Here is an 18,168-nt window from a genome sequence, read left to right as displayed (position 1 = left end):
ATTAGAAAAGTTAACTGGTATCTGGTAGGGCCCGTCGCCACCACCAAACAGACAGCCTTCTCCCCGGGGACATCTCTAATCTGAGCGCGCTCAGTCTGCACCGCAGCGTGGAGCGCTGGTCATCACGGTGGGGGCGAGGGGGGGGGGGGGTCGGAGGCCGGGGCGGCAGGGCCGGGTGGAGCTACGGAGCAGAGGGTTATCTCCTAATAGTGGACAACAGTTGTCTGCATCCGCCCAGTAGGGAAACAAGCCCCCATCACTGATATGGACAAACCCTCACATCAGCCTGCTGGACCTATCAGAGCTGCGGGGGGGGCGGGAGCTGCGGGGGGTGGGGGAGAGGGGGGGGGGGGGGGGTGGTTGAAGGTATTTGCTAAAAATAAGGCGTCAAGACAGGCGGGCCCCGGGCCATCTGGCGTCTTCCGAGTGGCAGCCAGACGGAGCGCTGGTCGCCGCGGGGGACGGATACGACGGCATTGTGGGAGCGGGGGTCAGCTGACTGCGGCGGTGCCTTCCAGGGTCTCTGTCAGAAGCGCCCTTCCGAGGAGGAGCGTTCTGCATGCTCGCCCACATGCATAAACAACATGAGCGGCAGCCCGTTGGAACACTGCTGTACGTGTCCACGCACTACAGTCAGGCAGCGCTTCCTGCTGGGGTTCGACTCGTCCAGTCGCAAGTGCCGGTGCTCGAGTTGGGAGGGTGTTGTTGTTCCTGGGGTAAATCATGCACGGACGCAAACACGGCCCCCGCTCCCAGGGTGGGGTGCAGGGGGCTCCCTTTGGGAACATCAATAATTTGTGGTAATGTGCGTGGCGGAATGACAAATCGGAAATGAAAACGTCGCAGATAGATGCCACAAAAGCGAACGGCGCCTTGACTGATGTTGCTATTTAAATTGCGCACGTTTCTAATTACGTGATTGATGGCGGTCATTGCGGATTCACCGGCGTTCCCGCTCGTCTCCTCGGCCTCTCTCCTCCTCCTGCCTCCCTCCTGCCTCTGGTCCTTCCCTACCATCTATCTGCAGGGGCCCGCGCTCCTACAAACACTCCTGTTAATCAAGCATCTTCTACATTCTCTTAACTGCTTACGTAAATGCTTTTCTGAAGGACTGATTACATCTACGCTTCACAGCCTGCCCCCCGGGCTGGTCCTCGTATTCCTAGTCTCCGTGTTACAGCCAGTGCCTGGACTCATCCCAGGGGGACGCTGGCCTGGTAACACTGCTGACCTGGTGAGAGTGGGAGGCCACAAGGAGGTCTGAGCTCCCTGGATAGAGGTGGGGTGGTGGTTCAGGACCAGAGAGGCATCACTGGAGTGTGAGGGTGAGGGCTGGGGTACAGCTGGCCCCGGGGGCAGTGAGCTGGCTGGTGGGCCACCCTGCACACCTCCCTTGCTCCGCACTGACACCCCCGCGCTGCTCTGTCCAGGCACACATCACACAGGCCTCCCTCGGACCGCATGCATCGGATGTGTGTGTGTGTGTGTCTGTGTGTGACACACAGCGAGAGAGAAATGGAGAGGGAGGGAGACAAGTGAGAGAAAGATGGAAGAGAGAAAGGAAGAGAGGGAAACATTGGCCTTGTCTTCTGTAGCTGTCTGTCAAGGCCCCAGCTCTCATTCTCACCTCATCACAGCATGGGACACACACGCGCACACACACGCGCGCGCGCGCAGGCATCTGACAGAGCGCTGAGTGACTGTGTTATGATGGTGTTACAATACACAGACCGTTTCCTACCATGGGTCCTACGGATAAAGATCTCTCAAGCAACACTTCTACGGATTTCTCTAGATATTCCATCTAAATAGAGATAACATTGATTCCAACACTTCATCAATATTGTCTGAGAGCATTTTTTTCCCCCGTGTTCGCTAACACAGGCATGCGAGACCTGACTCAAACGTAACGCTTGTTTGCGGCGAATAATTCACACAGCTGCTAAGTGTGAACATGTTCCACTGTTTGGATGACAGTCGGTTCTTCAAAGCCGCCCTGCTACTTTTAACAAAGAGAGGCGTTGCTGAGGGTTCTCGGGCTCCGCGCCGTTGCCATGGCAGCGGACAGCTTTCACCTTGGGAACCAGGTTTGCCTTCATGGCAAATGACAGGTCAATCAGTTAGTGCAAATGAAAAGGTTTTTTTTTTTCTTCAAACGGGGGAGCTTTTTATGGCGCAACCAAATTACCCAACAGGGGCCTGTGTCAGTCGCTACTGGCAATCTCGATTCCTTTCCAACACGGACGCCTAACGGAGTCTGGAGGGCTGGTGGGGAAGGCACGGGCCTGGCTCTTCTGCTCTAACTTTGTAAGCAGCTCTGGGGCTCGGGGCCGACTGGGCAGGGGGATGGGAGAGCTTACCTGGCCTAGCATGCCACCCAGTAAGGACCACAACACCTGGCCCTGGCTCCTCAGGTCTCCGTTGACGCCCTGCAGGTCCTCCAGAGACTCACAGAGCTGTGGGGGGGGGGGGGGGGGGGGGAGAGGAGGGGGAGAGAGAGAGGGGGGGGGCATAGATGCAGAAGGAGGGGAAAGAGAGAGAGGGACAGAGGGGGAGAGAAAGAGAAAGGGAGCGCACACACAGAGAACAAAGCGTGAGCGGCTTTTCATCCCGCACTCTCGTTATCCCGCCGGTGCGCGTGTGCGCACACATCCACCCCAAGGTCCCCCCACTTACCAGCCCTTTTGTACTCCCACTTACACACCCGCAACATCAAGAGGACCCACTTTAGGGCCGAGGAAAAAGCCCAGCGCTTGGCATTTCTCTATCCGAGGAGTCCCTCAGACGGCGGGTAAGAGGCGGAGCTCTGACACGGCCCACAGGGAGGGAGACGAGACTGGGGGGGGGGGGGGGGGGGGGGGACGGACCTTCCTCAGCACATCTGGGTGGCAAACACAGTCCACCCCGCCCAACACTCGGGGCTTTACGTTATCAGGGCGGCCAGAAGAGGAGGCGGAAGGCAAACGTGTTACCACACGCTCCTCCTAATCTGAGAGAGATGAGCCTTCACCTCTCTCTATCTCCCTCCCGTCTCTCTCTCACACACAGACAATGAGAGAGACCGTGGCATTGTTTTATAGGTTTTTTTATGATGATTTTTTATTATAAATGTATCAGTCACAGTGAAACTTTGAGCAGCCATTCCTCTCCCACTGTCCCCAAGGCCGGGGCTGTGTAAAAGCAAGTGGAGCGGCGCAATTAGCAACACACACTCCATTAATAACGCTTAATACGAGCGGCCCGAGACTGAACGCGACATTAACTCTTCTGACTGTTACTCCTCCGCTTTTGCGCCTCCCCCTCGCCGTCCCCCTCGCCGTCCCCCTCGCCGTGGCCGGTGGAGCGGCGAGGCGGCCCGCGCGCCCGCCACCGAGGTCACATGCCGGGGGGAGGATTCCCCTGCCTCTCAAACCCTTCCGCCTTCCAAAAATATGACTTTTCTCTGGGAGCGGGGATCATGACTTGTCTTGCATATTCATGATCATAAACAAGCAGGCCCTGTCAGAGGGTGAAGCGGTGCGTTCAGAACACACAGGGTGGGGGGTCTGGGTGTGCGTGTGCTGCGGGGGGGGTGGGGATGGCGGGCGCCTCTGACCTTGTTGTAGTCCACGTGCAGCTTCTCCTGCTCGCTCTCCAGCTTGTCTTTCAGGCTCTTCTGCTCCGAGATGTTGTCCTGGATCTGGATCATGCGCATGTTCCTCTCTGCATAGCAATGGGCCCACAAATCAATAACACGATCCTAATCTATATCGAGGAGGAGGAGGCCTATGAGAGTGTCTTGATGGCAGATAGGCCCGTTCTGCTGGGGGGGGGGGGGTAATGGAGTGTGTTCTCAAGGTTACCGGCGGGCCAGTCGTCTCCCCACCACATCTGGCATCATCATTATTCATTTGGGGGAGAAAATGCCTTTACGCAAGGCTACATGCTGAGAGCCCGCATATGTCTGGCACCCGCTCGAAACCCCCCCCTCCCACGTCTTTCTGAAGAGCCTGGAGGCAGGAACTCGATAAAAGCCTCTAAGACAGGAACAGATTCCTATGAGGTTCAAAAGGGTGGCTCTTTATGAAAAGGCCCTTTTCTGTGATTTGATGAGAGCAATTATATATATTCTTATATAGACAAATGCGGTCTGTGTTGAAGACGGGAGCATGCAGGATGGCTCGATGCTAACGAGTCTCTCTCTTACCCAGGTAGTAGTTGACAAAGTCGGCGGTCAGCGCGGGCTGCTTGTGCTTCCTGCGGCCGTCCACGCTGGCGCTGATGTCGGACGTGTCCACCGGGAAGATGTCCGTGCTGATGCCCATCAGCTCCGCCTTCCTCATCAGCTTTCTGATGGCCGAGGCGCTGGAGGTCAGGGGGCGGGGCAGCTTCTCGCGGGGGACCCAGGCCTGCGGCCGCGTGTTCCGCGACAGCTCCGCCTTGGCCCGGTACTGCTCCAGGCGCGTGGTGATGCGGGCCTGCGGAAGGACAGATCCCCCCCAACGACACATCTTAAACTGGGGATCCGCAGACCTTGGCGTCCTGGGTCCGGTCACGGTGGACTTCACGACGGAGTGTAACTTTATCGTCCTCATTTTTGTTTCAGGTGATCTAGAACCTAACCAGATTGGGCGGATGGCAGCCGTGACCTCTGACCTGTGCCTCGGGCGCCAGCTGCTTCTCCCGCTCCTGCAGTGACACCTTACAGTACGACTGGAGCGCCAGGTAGTTCTTCCTCTTCCACTTCCTGTCGAAGCGGTCCGCGTGCTGCTTGCAGTAGGCGAAGAAAGGGTCGGCGATGTCCTGGAATCATAGAGACACGGGTCCAAACATGGGCCGCCATTTTGGAACGATGCCTTGGAATGCAACCTGCACTCCACCGGTGCAACCTCCGCCACAAGTACAAGTCATTTCAAGGTAGAGATGCAATATTTATGTACACAAGATGTCATTCCTTTCTGGGAAACAATTATGGGAACAAACCTGGACTGAAAATAAACTGTCATGTAAAAACTGAATACAAATCAAGATGAGGGCCAACGCTAGCCTCCATTTCCTGCTTCCAAATGACTGGTCACTGGTCCAATGAAATTCTAGCAGGGTCTTTCTACATTCCTTTTCTTCTACCACAGTCAAGAGTAAGAAAAAACACACAAAAAGGCACAGACATTTTCAGGATCCAGGCTCCCCCGGAACCGTTTAGGCTTAAGGTGCTAGGCTGGATGCTATCAGCGTTCTTACCTGTTGATAGGGGCCTTTTGCACAGCTGACTGGATTAAGTGGATTTTGGTGAGAAGGCGCTTTTCTGGGCCTGTTTATCAGGGCCAGCGATAGCGTCTTTCTGCCGTCAAAGTAAGTGACGCGGGGCGCATGCCTGTGCTACAGCACAGACACGCCGTGCATACTCATCACAACACACCTCTGCTGGCCCAGGGCGCCCCCGATGGTTTCAATGATTGTTTTAATATCAATATCTTGGCCCAAGAAGCCACTGAAATAACACCTAAGTCTATTGACAAGGAGAAGCAGATCATCGAGTCTGAAAATGCATTCCATGGATCCGTCAATAGCAGGATGTGCCACGCGGACACCATCCGAAGCTGCCCACTTTCCCAAAGGAGAATTCCTTTCCCCAGCACACCACGTCTCCAGAGCCAAACGGTGGGTCATGTGACTTCTGTCCCCCGGCCCCGCGTCTCACCTCCTCCGCCGCGGCCTCCGACAGCAGGCCCTCCCGCTGGGCGCACGTCACGTGGAAGTAGGAGCGGCACATGCCCGCGTCACAGCTGATGCACACCCCGGTGCGGGCGAAGCGCGCGTCCTCGCAGAAGCTGCACTCCTAGAGCGCGGAGAGAGAAAACGCCACGGAAGTCAGCGGCGGGAAGGAAAAGGTGACCATTTGTGAAACCTGCAAATGACTTTGCATTTTCGTGATAATAGACTTGTAATATTGGAAGCACTTAGAATTTCAGTGCTCAGTCTGACCTTGTGTTGTTCTGTGCATCTGACAATAAAAGACTTGAACTGAACTTTTCACTTTGCTAAAAGTCTCAATCGGAGCAGAAATCATTTGTAAAATGCTTCTAGTCATTCACATATAAAGTGCCTTTTTTTTTCTTCTCATTTTTGTCTCATGAAGTACCTTCACTCTATAAATAAGACACTGCTTGATTTGACAGAACATGCTGTACAGTCACCCAGCAGGGCTTGTTTCACTCCAATCTTTATGGGTGACTCACAATAAAACACTACAATATTACACAGCATTTCCTGTCTCCAAATAAAGTTCCAAAATGAAATAATTGTCAGTGTAGATCATCCTCCCGTAGCATTGCTGGAATAACTGAATGTCAAGTTAAGTTTGTCATACTGTTGATGAAAACATTACATTTCTGCCATGTTCACTTTACTTGAATATGTAGCATCTCCGTGGGGAAACCATGAAATGGTGTTTAAGAAAGGCTGACCTGTATTAAACTTCAAAAGCAGTCTGAGTATTACTTGCAAACCTTTCTTCGATTTTTCCATTTCCTCCCCAGAGTCAATTCAAAGTCTTTGACACTTGCCTTGGCTCCATATTTGGAGTAGTTCATTTCGGTGAGGGTTACTGGACGCAGTTTATCAATGTCTCCAAATGCCACTCCAGGGACATAGAGGGCGCACACCACGTGGACCCATCTGAAAGAACATGTGAAGAAGACAAAATGAAGTTAAATTGCAAAATTCATGGAATAGTCCTTCAGTTTCAATATGACCAGCTCAAGAAAAAAAAGTTGAACTTAAGCTGAAAAAGGATAGGCCTTGCTCTATGTATTAAGATATCAAGAGGGCGACGTGGAATTAGCAGCAGTGAAATATTTAATAGACATTTTTTTTTTAAAGAAAACCTTCAAAGATAGATTTCTGAAGCTTCGTTCACAGGCTACAGTTTGGCGACACAATTTCAAATGCGGACTTTGGGGAAGAGAATCCGAAGTCCAATATAAAGATATCCATCTCCAGCAAGCAAGCGCTCCACAGTTTAATTTGCTGTGTTTTTCATGCTCTAGTGAAGTAGTAAATTCGGGTGCAGGCTGGCTGAGGAGCACTATCAGCGATAACGTGGCTGAAGTCGCCACGCTTCACATAACACACTCTTTTCTCTCCCTCTCTCGTTTTTCTTCCCCTATCTTTCGCTCTCTCTCTCTCTCCTTCCTCCTCTCTCTCCCACTCTTTTCATTCTTGCTCCTGTTTTCCACCTCTCCTTTTCCCTTAGGTTTCTTCAGTTTTGTACGTGCGCAATTTAGGGTTAGCCCTCGGTACTTGACAAATGACAACTTTACATGTTTTTAGGCCCGTCTGACTGTTTCACACAAGTACAAACTTAGCGTACAGACCAAACTGTGTGTCAGCTAACTGTGTTGTGTAGCCCACCTCCCGGCGTCGGTCTCTTTGAAGATCCCGTCCTGATTGGGGCAGAGCTCACAGCTGGGCGTGACGCCGTTCTTGCAGGCGTCGCAGAACCAGGGCTCGGTGGAGTTCTCTGAGGCGGAACTCATGATGGAGTCACTCTCGCCGTCGACGCCATAGCAACCTTCGGAACATAAACATGTTTGTTTTTTAGATATATTGCGTGACGTAGCAGGCCTTCAAGTGTGGTTCGCTGAATTCTGATTCTGATCATCTTTAAAGAGTTTACCAGACAATTCCTACAATGGTGCAATAATAAAGTCGAACCATGTAACTAGGATGGTCAGAGTAGCTTTCTGACACACCCACCCTGTATTCTTATCATAATCCTTCTATTCCAGGCTTTTTCCAATCTCTTTCTTCTCTAATAGACACATTTGACCATATTATTGAGGCCTTAGATACAAGACGAGAAGCCTAGAGAAAGCATGTTAAAGTTGTCTTCTTAATTTTCCGGGGTTGCCAAAACAATCACTTGGTTGATGCCATTTCCACGGTGGCTATTACAGCGCTCGGACGTGCTCCACACTACCAATGAGGGCAGCAATCAGCTCTCTGCCTCCATTGGAGAGATAACAGACTGGCTCCTAATTCGACAGACCCAGCCTCCGGCCTTCCTGAGCGACGCGAAAGACTCGCAAAAAATCCCTAGCTCAATGTTCTGCATGCCTGTCGTCGTGGACCACACTGGGGAGTCAGACCGCGGAAGGCAAACACTGGGCAGACGGCACTGTTGATTCAGTTCTTTATTGTGTTCCTGTATGCGTGTCCTCTATAGCTCCTTTTTTGGATAGGGACTCCAGACTCGGCCTGCACTGTGGTGCATTCAAACTGCAATCATTCATGCCATTTAGCACAGACTGTCATATGGACAGGGGACTAGCTGAAAGATTGTAATTAGTGACGCAGCTGAAGATTTGAATGGGGGAAGAAATGAATCGAGACGTCACTGGGACTCCACCACAACCTCCAAACAAGGACCTCAGCTCTGAATGGAGCTGCCTTAAATATCTAGCATGTACATGGCGCCTACCAAACTCGTCTGTGTTTGCCCACCGAATGTGGAAAGGGCAAGGCCAATGTCATTTATTTTATCAAAGAAAGACTTTACTGGAATAGTGCTGGCAACAGTTGGGCGCTTAACACTGATTGGGCTTTGAGCCATCGAACTGGCGCCCTGAGCGTTCACCGCGCTAGTTTAACCGATTTACGGCTGAACCGTCGCAGGAAAATCTCCGATGTTCCTTTTGAACTGTGATACAAAGCTGGAACTGCTAAGCCATGGGGTGCTGGCTAATATGAGCTAAGCTGACAAAAAGTGATGACTACAGGATAGCTTCGTAATCCACGAAGTGAAGATTACCCTTGTCAGGAATGACGAGCTTGGCAGTAAGAGAGGGGGCAGCAGGGTAGTTGACTAAATCAAGAAGTACTTTCAACCGTGTCGAGATCCAGTGTAGCTTTCACTGGGTGTGCCATATAGCATTTGAGCTAATTCACTAGGTGTGAATGGAGTGGATTCACTCTACTGACCAAGCTCACATCCCTTGGTAACCCTACCATTTTCAAACACTTTTTTGACATTTGAGCAGATGTTTACAGTATGGGTATTTGTGTTTTCTTGCATGTTATGATATGATGCCGAGGCTGTTTGTTATTGTCCCATTGGATAAAGGACTGAAATAATGGGCAGCTCATAATGGGGAAAGAGCAATCTGTTATTTTGACAGCGTACTGATGGCTCCCATTTTGATGTTGGCAGCAATCTCACCGTAATAATATGTTTGCAGTTCTAAACAATTCCAGAAGCACGTCTGTGTTTCCCCTTGTGATGGAGAGCTAGAGCAGCACTATTACAGTAACGTCTCGCTCATGATCACCTGCAGTAGTCCTGTGCTACCTGCTCCATCACTACTCTCCCTATGACGCCCTTCAGGACGGATCTGATGAAAATGGTTACTGTATTTAGTATAACTCATGGTCCTACAACATCCCTACACATTCTATTTCAAAATAGTAGACATTTTCAGAAATTCATTTGACAAATACCTACTCATAAATCATTTCCATCAAATATTACATTGTTTGGGGTGACGGAAGGTTTGAAAAGCCAAGATAGCGTCTCATTAGAAGTTGCATTAGGTCTTGGCCTAACCCTTCACTAGAATATCTTGTATTCAGCTAACTTTGGCTGTCAAAATATTGATTTTATTACACAAACCCATCCAAATTGTTGAAGATGAAGGCACTTACATTAGTTCAATTTACCCGTAAATGGCAACAGGTTTCATTTAAAAATTAAGTGGACCCATTTGAAAGCACTTGCGTAAGCAAAGCTAGCTTGCCAAACAGCTTGGAAAAGGCAGAGAAGAAAACTAAGTCCCTGTATAAGACCAATTACAAGTGAAGTAATTGGCGGGTTCCATGACAGATGTGGGGTGAGGAGAGAAATCTAAACTGCCAGCTGCTTTCCTGTAAATCAGCAGCAATGAATTCAAACCCCAGACAAAATGGGGAGATCTTTCAAATGCAGCACCCTTCTCTTAAAACAATGCAATCATTTTCATGGGCGGCATTAATCCGTGCCATAAATCATTTCCTAATTAAGGGGCATGTAAGGTTTTATGGTCGCTTTTTATTTTTGGGATTTCAATTTTCGTTTCTAACCCTGTTTAAAAGGAACAATGGGACAGTTAATTCAATTAAACGTATCAGTCAGTGCTCTAGCCTGACAAAAGAGTGGTTATGAATGACAACCCAAAAGAAAATGCATTCAAACTGACAATAACCCGGAACAATGCATCTTTTTGTTTTACATAAAATCTTAAGACATTCCGAACAATCACAATAAACTGCCTAGGCGTCTTACTGTGAAGTGAAAATATAACATGTAGGCTTTGGCAAGGCACCTAGCATGTCAAGATTCACACATTATAACTGGAAAACATACTGGGTATGTTAATGTAACTTAACTTAATATGGCCATATGCGGTATGTCTGTCATTTAGGAAGCTGACTTAGGAGGTTGGCAAGGAGTGGAATGCGCTATTCGCTTCCCTGAAGAAGCCTAAAGTGAGTGATACCCTCGGACACAGTACCGTACACAGTAGTGCTGACGTAGAGTGAATTTATACCTGAGCACCTGGTATGAAGCAGAAGGAACCAAGGGCACAGTCGCTGAGGAAGACCTTGGTCATGTGCCGGGTGTTTCTTTATGTGAGATAAACACCGTGCCAAACCAGACCTGAGCTGAGGGAGGCTAGGGTTCAACACTCAGGCCCATGACTGACAAGCCATTCTTCGCTCCCAAACACAAGTTTGCATTTTCGTTTTGGATTGGTTAGGTATAAATTATAATTAACCGAGTCTGCTAAATGTGATGCACAATGTCGCTTCGGGAACTTTTCTTACTGGTGCATTTAAACAAATAAACTTCTACCACCCTGAATGAATTCAGCACAATTGGGGAAAAATAATTAAGTTTACGATGTGGAACTCATTAGGAACAAGGGGAAATCAATAGCACACTGATTTAATTGGTGGTAGAATGGGAACAGGTCTATTAATGATGTTCTTTTATGAGGGCCCTGTTTTATTGGCTGCTCGCCTTTGAATGAGGACAGCGACAATTACATTTTACCAGTAAAGCTAAACAAGACATTCGGAGGATACCAAGGACAACCCTCCCCCCCCCCAACAAAACAAACAACTCAATAATTGGGCTTTCTACCCAAAGAACTGTTGTTTAGGGAAGGGCACGAGAAGTGGTGAGGTGCCCTATGGTGGGAGTGTGGGTAATGATGTCCGCTTAAACCGCTGGCCAGGAAAGGAATGCTAATCAAAAGCAGCCAACCTACAGAGTTCCAGGCTGCCCTGGAAGGGCTGGGGGTCTGAGTGGGCGCCCGGGTCTCGAGGAGGCCCTCCTGCCCCCATCCCCAGCTTTTGATCTCTCACACTGGACTTCGGCTGCCTCCTTTCATCTGGTCGTCTCCTCTCATCCGTGGAGGAGGGAGGACGGCTCGACCGCGCCGTGCGCCCGAGAACAAAGACGAGCGTCGGGAGCGGACTCACATGAGCTCCAGATAATGACAGCCCATCTCTCATTTACGCCTCCGCAATCCTCGGCCGGGCCTCCCTCTTCTACAACAGACCGGCCTATTGCTTCCCTTGTCCTTTATCTTTGGCGTCGCTCTTCTTTTCCCCCACCCGAAACGCACATCCTCCTTAACGAAACCAGAACCTCGACCCATAGTCGGCTTGTGTCGTGAATACAGAGAAGACGGAGGCACTGAACGTCACCACCAAAAAGTTCCGAACCGGGAGGCCGTGACGACAGTCCCAGCTGTGGCCTTCGTCTTGCCCTGCTGTTTGGAAGGTCTTCCAGAAGGTGGCAGCGCGCCAGCTCGTCGAGCTTCCCCGAGGTGGCTGGGCACACGGGGTGTGAGAGGCCTTGGCTGTTGCCCATTTTCGTGGCAGCGACGCGGCGCCTCCGTGACGAGCGAGTCACCTTTCCGTGTGAGTGCGCGGGGCGAGCCGATGTGACAGGGACAGCCATGTGGGCTGTGCCCCCCTGCCGCCCCCCCAATCACCGTCCCCCCTCCACCAACGGTGGGGCTGTGGCGCAGCTGGCACGTGAGGGTGGCAGGCGGCTGGCGAGGTGGGGCTGTTTCGGGGGGGGGGGGGGGGGGGGGACATCTGTCTGTACGTTGGAGGGGCTGGACCTGCCCGCCCCGGCTCAAGGCACCAGAGGGAGAAGAGTTCAGAGCTATGTTATCACCAAGGAAGGAGAAACAACATCCTGGATGCCGAGCTGCTCCCTATTTCTCTCTCTCTCTCACTCTCTCTCTCACTCTCTCTCTCTCACACTCCCTTTCACCGCTCGCCCTCCTCTTGGTCGCTTTGACTTTTCTAACCTCTCTCTCTCCTCCGTCTTCCATTGTCTTCTCTCAAACCCACATCCACTTGTTTTTTTGCGAAGTACAAATACCAAAACGATGGAAGACTGTACTACAAGCCTTTCCTGGAGTCTGCCATTCCATTTCAATCCATTTCCTTAATAGTCAGACGGGGTCTTGGAAATGGAATGCATTATTCTAACTATAATTGAGCAAGACATTAGAAAACAAATAAAGGGAGGGCCAGAATAATTGAACCATTCAAGTAACATAAACATGTTCTATTGCGTTAGGGAGCACATATTGCTTTGTTTTCCCACTGTCAAATAGAATACATTTGGCCAGCTTTAGCTGGCGAGGGAAGCTACAACAGTAAACCTACATAGTGTGCACTCAGACAGTAAAATTAAGCTATTATCTTCTAGAATTAGTAGGCTCATTTTAGAACTTCCCTTCATGTCCAAAATTCAAAGACATTTAAAGACTTTTGAACATTCCTGACAACCTGCCCATCTTCGAAAGAGAGATAAAGAGACAGAGGAAGAAAGATAAGGAATAGCCGTGATTGCTCCTTCCGCCTGCCGTCGCCTGTCTCTCAGGGCCCTCAATCCAAACCACTCCCTGCTGTCTCTTTGGAGCACGCAGGAGACCAGATAAATGGAAGTCCTGCTTCTGATATCTTGTTAGACCGTACAGTGTTTCCTTGCTACGTGCGTACATGTGTTGCTGCGTATGGGACAAGCCTCAGGGCCATGTGTGCTGCTCTGAAGGACTGACTTTGCAATACGGTGTTGTGGCACATCAAGCCCCCTGGATGTTTCAAGCTTACTTCAGTGCGGCTAGTGGTGGAGCGATAAAGTCGTTTGTCTCGGTGGCTCTGGGTGTGAGGGCAGGGTAAGTGTGTGTGTGTTGCTTGATGGTCGGTTGTACACACACCCAACGGCACACTGTTTTGGAAGGAAGTAGGCTGCCTACTGCAGAAGTACCGAGGCTTAAACACAACAACAAGACTGTCTTGGCATTCCAGAATGATTCGATCCACCACTTTGGAGAACAAAGTATTCATATTCTATTGTGACTCAATGGAGAAAGTGATGGAAAAGGGCTGAAGCCATGAATGATTGCATCAGGTGGTCCCTGGGTCACTGTATCAATTGATCCCATCAGCCATGAACCATACTGTGTGTTGCCTCTGCACACCTGAGACAAATCTCAGCAAAGTAAGACCAGGCGCAGCGTCAACTATGGAGGACAGGAATAAGAGTCCCTGCCCGTGGCACACATTCATCTGAGGAACCAGCTTCAATGCCATAGCATAAGTGCCCTGTTAGAACACTTTTTCAGAAAGCTCGCTCGAAAGGACAAACTACAGGCTGTTTTTCATGAAGAATCCTTCAGACAGAAAAGCTTGCCCCGGATTCTCCAGGTGCTCTAGATCAGTAAAACAGGAGCAAATAAATAAATAAATACAATTGGAGTAATTGAAAATTAGCAGTGTCACATTGATCCACCCTGCATGGGTAGCGTTAACTACGCCTGTCCGGCAGGGAAGGCCAAGGCTCAGAAACGATTTAAAAAGTCATTGATTTTGTTTCCAACACGTCAGAGACACAATGGGCTGATGAAGCTAGATGATGAGGAAGCTGACTCCCACTTCTCTGTTTATTCCCCAGCTCCCTTAGATGATAATGCAATTTCAAGGGCTAAGGAGCTCCAAGTCCACAGAAAAAAGTCCCCCCCCCATATATATACCATGAATACGGCCTAAAGCGAGTCCCTGGCTTATTTAAAAGGTCCTCTAAATCTAGAACCACTCGTTCAGTTACAGACTAATTAGGGCTCCACGGCGAAGAGCGGAGCTTTTATTTTGAAAAGCGGCGACGGCCCTGACGGTGGTCCCGTGGCGGGGTTCTTACCCTCGTGCACGGTCACTCCGCAGTTGTCACACTGGATGATCTCGTCGGCGTCCTCGCTGTTGTCTCCCAGGCACACGCAGCAGATCAGGATGTGCTCCATCCTCTGGGAGCTCCAGGTCTGGGCGCGCTCCAGTAGCGTGTCCTGGGGAAACAGGAAGCAGAGTCTGGGTAAAGCCTCTATCTCTCTCCCCCCCCCCCCCCCCATCCCTCTTTCACGCCTCTGACCACAGAGCCAGTTATTGACAGTTTGCAAATCCTCTACACAATGATAGACACTAAGCGTAAGTCGCTTAGCGCAGCGCCAATGCAAGCCCCCGAGTCTCTCTGTGATACCATCAAATCTTCTCATTGGATTATGTGGTAACTTTGCAAAGCCCAATAACTGAGTGCTGGGTGTTATACTGTAAACAATGTGGTCATCCATCAAGCAACCAGAGAGGAACTCTCATTGAAACCAAATTTACCGGGGTCTTCAGGAAAAGACCAGTCTGTGTCAAACTTTGAGAGGGGAACCACAGGATGAGGGGGCCGTTGCTAAACTAAGGACACGACCAGGGACTAAAGACAAAGGCCCGGCGCCCCGGCCCGGCCCAGATACGAGCTACGCAAACCGCTACGTGGCGAGATGCTCGACAGCCCCGCTCACCTCGTTGCCCTTTTCCTGGGTCATGCTGTCGTTGGTCAGCTCCTCGTCGAAGGCGTTGCTGCTCTTCGCCTTCCTCTTGGGCTTCTTCACGTCATCACTGTCGCTGCTGCTCGGCTCCTCCCCCTCCTCGTCCCCGCAGCCCTCGGCGTCCTCGTTGTCGTCGTCCTCCTCCTCCTCGCTGCCGCTCCCCTCGTCCTCCTCCCCGCTCCCGCCCTTCTGGGCAGTGGCCTTGCCTTTCTTCTTGCCGGCGGCGGGCCTCCAGTCGTTGTCATCCTCGCTATCGTAGTCGTCCATCTCATTCAGCTCCTCCATGGTGGTGAAGTCCAGCATGGGCCGGTTCCTGCGCAGGTTCCACTTCTTGGGTTCGGCCGCCAGACCCTCCTCCGGGTTCCCGGCTCCGCCGTTCCCCGTCCCGCTGCCGCCGGCCTCCGAGTCGGACGCCCTGTCGCACCTCCTTCGGCACTTGGGGGCCTCGGCGGGCGGCTCTTTGGAGGGGCCGTCAGAGGCGGGCGGCTCTTTGGAGGGGCCGTCAGAGGCGGGCGGCTCTTTGGAGGGGCCGTCAGAGGACGCCGGCTCCTTGGTCTTCTCCTCGTCCTCGGTGACAGTGTCGTCTGCGGTCAGCTCTCTGGCCTCTTCTTCGGCAGATCCGACATTGTCCGAGTCGCTGTCGGAGCCCGCGGGGCTTTCCTCCTCATCACTGCCAATGCCACTGCCCTCTGAACCTGACAGGAGACAGACGGGGCAGAATGGAAATCACATGGATGCAAACACAAGCAAATGAACAGCTTGACGGGTGGGAAAATATCGCCGCTATTATGATGCCTAAAAGTGCTTTTTTTGTAGTTGTGTGTGTTCGATTCAACATAGCCATGTTGCAATCTGCAACATGCAGTTCAGGCAATATTTAAATGTCAGCGCTGCTGTCTACATTTCTAACTCCACAACAGCCCTGGAGGTTCACTAGTGCAGTGCAGTAGAATCTCATTATCAGTTGCCAGCCTGCCCTGGCCGGCGTGTGGCTCTGCAGACAGGGGGAGGATGGAGACCTCAGGAGCAGACAGAGCGATTAGTCCAGCAGCCTTGCAGTGACAGGGCGAGATCGCCTCAGCGGCCCCATCTCGGGGCGAGGCAGGGAGGCAGGGCCAGGAAGGCAGCCACTCGGCTCTGTGTGGATACGGGCAGGCAGGGTGATGAGGACTTCATTCCCGCCTCAGCAGTGTCTGACTGGGGCGGCAGACACAACAACAATGGAGACATAATGCGTAGTCTACTGAGAAACACTGGCAGGTTGTGATTGATAAACACAAAACGGTGAGGGTTGGCTTAGTCTGATTGTTCAGTTTTTGTTTTGTTTTTTGTGTTCAATTCGGGTTCCAGTTTGCAACTGTCCCTGTGAAAAAGCAAAATAATGAACCATTATTTAAAAACCCACACTGACGGTGGCTGCACCTACCTGAGGCTCCTTCCTCTCCTACTTCAAAATCACTGTCGTCAGAGCTGTCGTAGTCCAATGCATCCAGCAGAGAGGCAGCCAGGGGCTTCACCTGCCTACGCTTTGAACCACGGTCCACTGGGGAGAGATGAAACACATGTATGGTAGATCATTGTTAAGTATTATTACCATCCAGGAATACCTGTAGGGGCACTGGCATGTCACAGTACATACACAATGCAAAGTCCAGTTGGTGTTTTAAAACACAGAAGTTTTGTATCCAGATTGTATTCATTGGGAAAACACTTTAGGCCACTTGGTTAGCAGTTCATAATAGCAACCTAGCTCGTCAACATGCCAGCATGGTCTGATGGTCATATTTTAAGGCGAACTGATCTGACACCAGGTGATGTAATGTCATATGACAGAGTCTATTTACTAGACTGGAGTGTACGGCGCAGATCTGTCAATAGTTGAACAGTTACTTAAATGTCTCATTTAGTCAGAGCTATGTGCACGCGCACACGTAAATATGTGTAGATACCTCACGTATTGTCATTAATATTCACTAAAACTGGTGCACTGCGGGACGGCCCATACAGCCTAAACATCTGACTCCCCACACAGCTACGTTAGCAAATTAGCATTCGAGCTAGCTACTGTAACGCTTCGTTCGCTATTGCAAGCTAGTAAAGTATGTCTAACGAAAGCTTGCTAGCGTCTCAAATCAGGTAGCGTTAACAGGCTAGCTACCTTGTGAATGAGCTGGCATGTACATGTAACATACAAACACATTATTCTTTTAAAGACAGCAGCATCTCAAAACACAATCTGATGTTGGCTAGGTGCTACAGTACAGTAGCATGCTTGGCGCTTTGTACACCGTACGGTAACTAGCTAGCTAGTTAGCTAGCCTGCATTGAATCATATAGGCTTGGGTAACTCTAAATATATATTTTTTTTTATTATTGGCTGCATGTAAAGCCCAATTGTCAAACAGAAACAATATCGAAGGATTGGTCACTCACTTTATCGTTTTTTCCCCACTCAATTTTGCTTGTGCGAACAATGGCACACAAAGAACGTCTCCTCAAACCATGGAGCTAAAGTGTGTACGACGTAGCAAACAGAGTAGTGACGTTTGAGGCAGTTTGATGTTGAAACCATGGCAACGGCTGTCTGGTCCTGATGCTGAAGAGAGCTGAGATAAAACTGCTCAAATACATCATGTTCCTGTTCATTATTGGAGCTTTCATTTAACGTAGCTGATTGACTAATGAGAGACAGTATTTATGTATTTATTTTTACAAAATGTACTGTATGCCTATATATGCTTTATTTGCTGTATGTAGAGTATACATAATATTAATATGTTGTATCAATGTCAACCAATTCCATATTTTTTCAATTAGATCACTTCTTGTAAAAAATATATTTGATCAAATCCTGAGCATTAGTCTTTTATCCTATCAATTATTAAATCACTCGTTCTTAAATGATTAAAGACTGTTTTGGTAAATAATTTCCAATGCTCTAAGTGGATGCTATTTGGCTAGATATCTCTTACTTTTCAGAGAGATGCCTTATCAGTTAACAAAAGGTCCATAAACTCTCCATGTTTACATGGAGTAGCCAGTATTTCTTCTAGCTCTCAAACCAAATTAAGTGCAGTCTCTGGGAGTACTGACGATACCATGGTTACTGGGCTTCCCTGTTGGCACCTGGGCTGAGTAATATTGGAATATTCCACCTTGGTTTGCAGAGCTGGTTGCTACCACTGGAAATACCCGACTCAACAGGGTCAGATGTCAAATGTCTTTTTTTACCTCATTTATTCTTTCTTGCCACTCT

The 18,168-nt window shown here is 50.0% G+C and overlaps 1 protein-coding gene across 5 annotated transcripts in view; it reads right to left on the bottom strand.

Moving 5' to 3' along the window:
• phf14 (PHD finger protein 14) overlaps positions 1 to 17,436 on the bottom strand; it is a 46,558-nt gene extending 29,122 nt beyond the window's left edge. For all 5 annotated transcript variants that reach the window (XM_062445871.1, XM_062445872.1, XM_062445873.1 and 2 more), the window contains exons 1-11: positions 17,346 to 17,436; positions 16,339 to 16,455; positions 14,886 to 15,607; positions 14,240 to 14,381; positions 7,393 to 7,552; positions 6,546 to 6,657; positions 5,681 to 5,818; positions 4,636 to 4,782; positions 4,187 to 4,457; positions 3,596 to 3,702; positions 2,361 to 2,456 (exon numbers count right to left, since the gene is read on the bottom strand). In XM_062445871.1, coding sequence (XP_062301855.1) covers positions 2,361 to 2,456; positions 3,596 to 3,702; positions 4,187 to 4,457; positions 4,636 to 4,782; positions 5,681 to 5,818; positions 6,546 to 6,657; positions 7,393 to 7,552; positions 14,240 to 14,381; positions 14,886 to 15,607; positions 16,339 to 16,455; position 17,346 — 2,013 coding nt within the window. In that variant the 5' untranslated portion in view covers positions 17,347 to 17,436. The remainder of the gene's footprint in view (positions 1 to 2,360; positions 2,457 to 3,595; positions 3,703 to 4,186; positions 4,458 to 4,635; positions 4,783 to 5,680; positions 5,819 to 6,545; positions 6,658 to 7,392; positions 7,553 to 14,239; positions 14,382 to 14,885; positions 15,608 to 16,338; positions 16,456 to 17,345) is intronic.
• Positions 17,437 to 18,168: the final 732 nt, after the last annotated feature.

This window comes from Osmerus eperlanus, chromosome 20 (assembly GCF_963692335.1).
Source record: "Osmerus eperlanus chromosome 20, fOsmEpe2.1, whole genome shotgun sequence".
Classification (NCBI taxonomy): Eukaryota; Metazoa; Chordata; class Actinopteri; order Osmeriformes; family Osmeridae; genus Osmerus; species Osmerus eperlanus.
The sequence above is the reverse complement of the archived record's forward strand: the minus strand, read 5'-3'. Positions and strand labels throughout refer to the sequence as shown.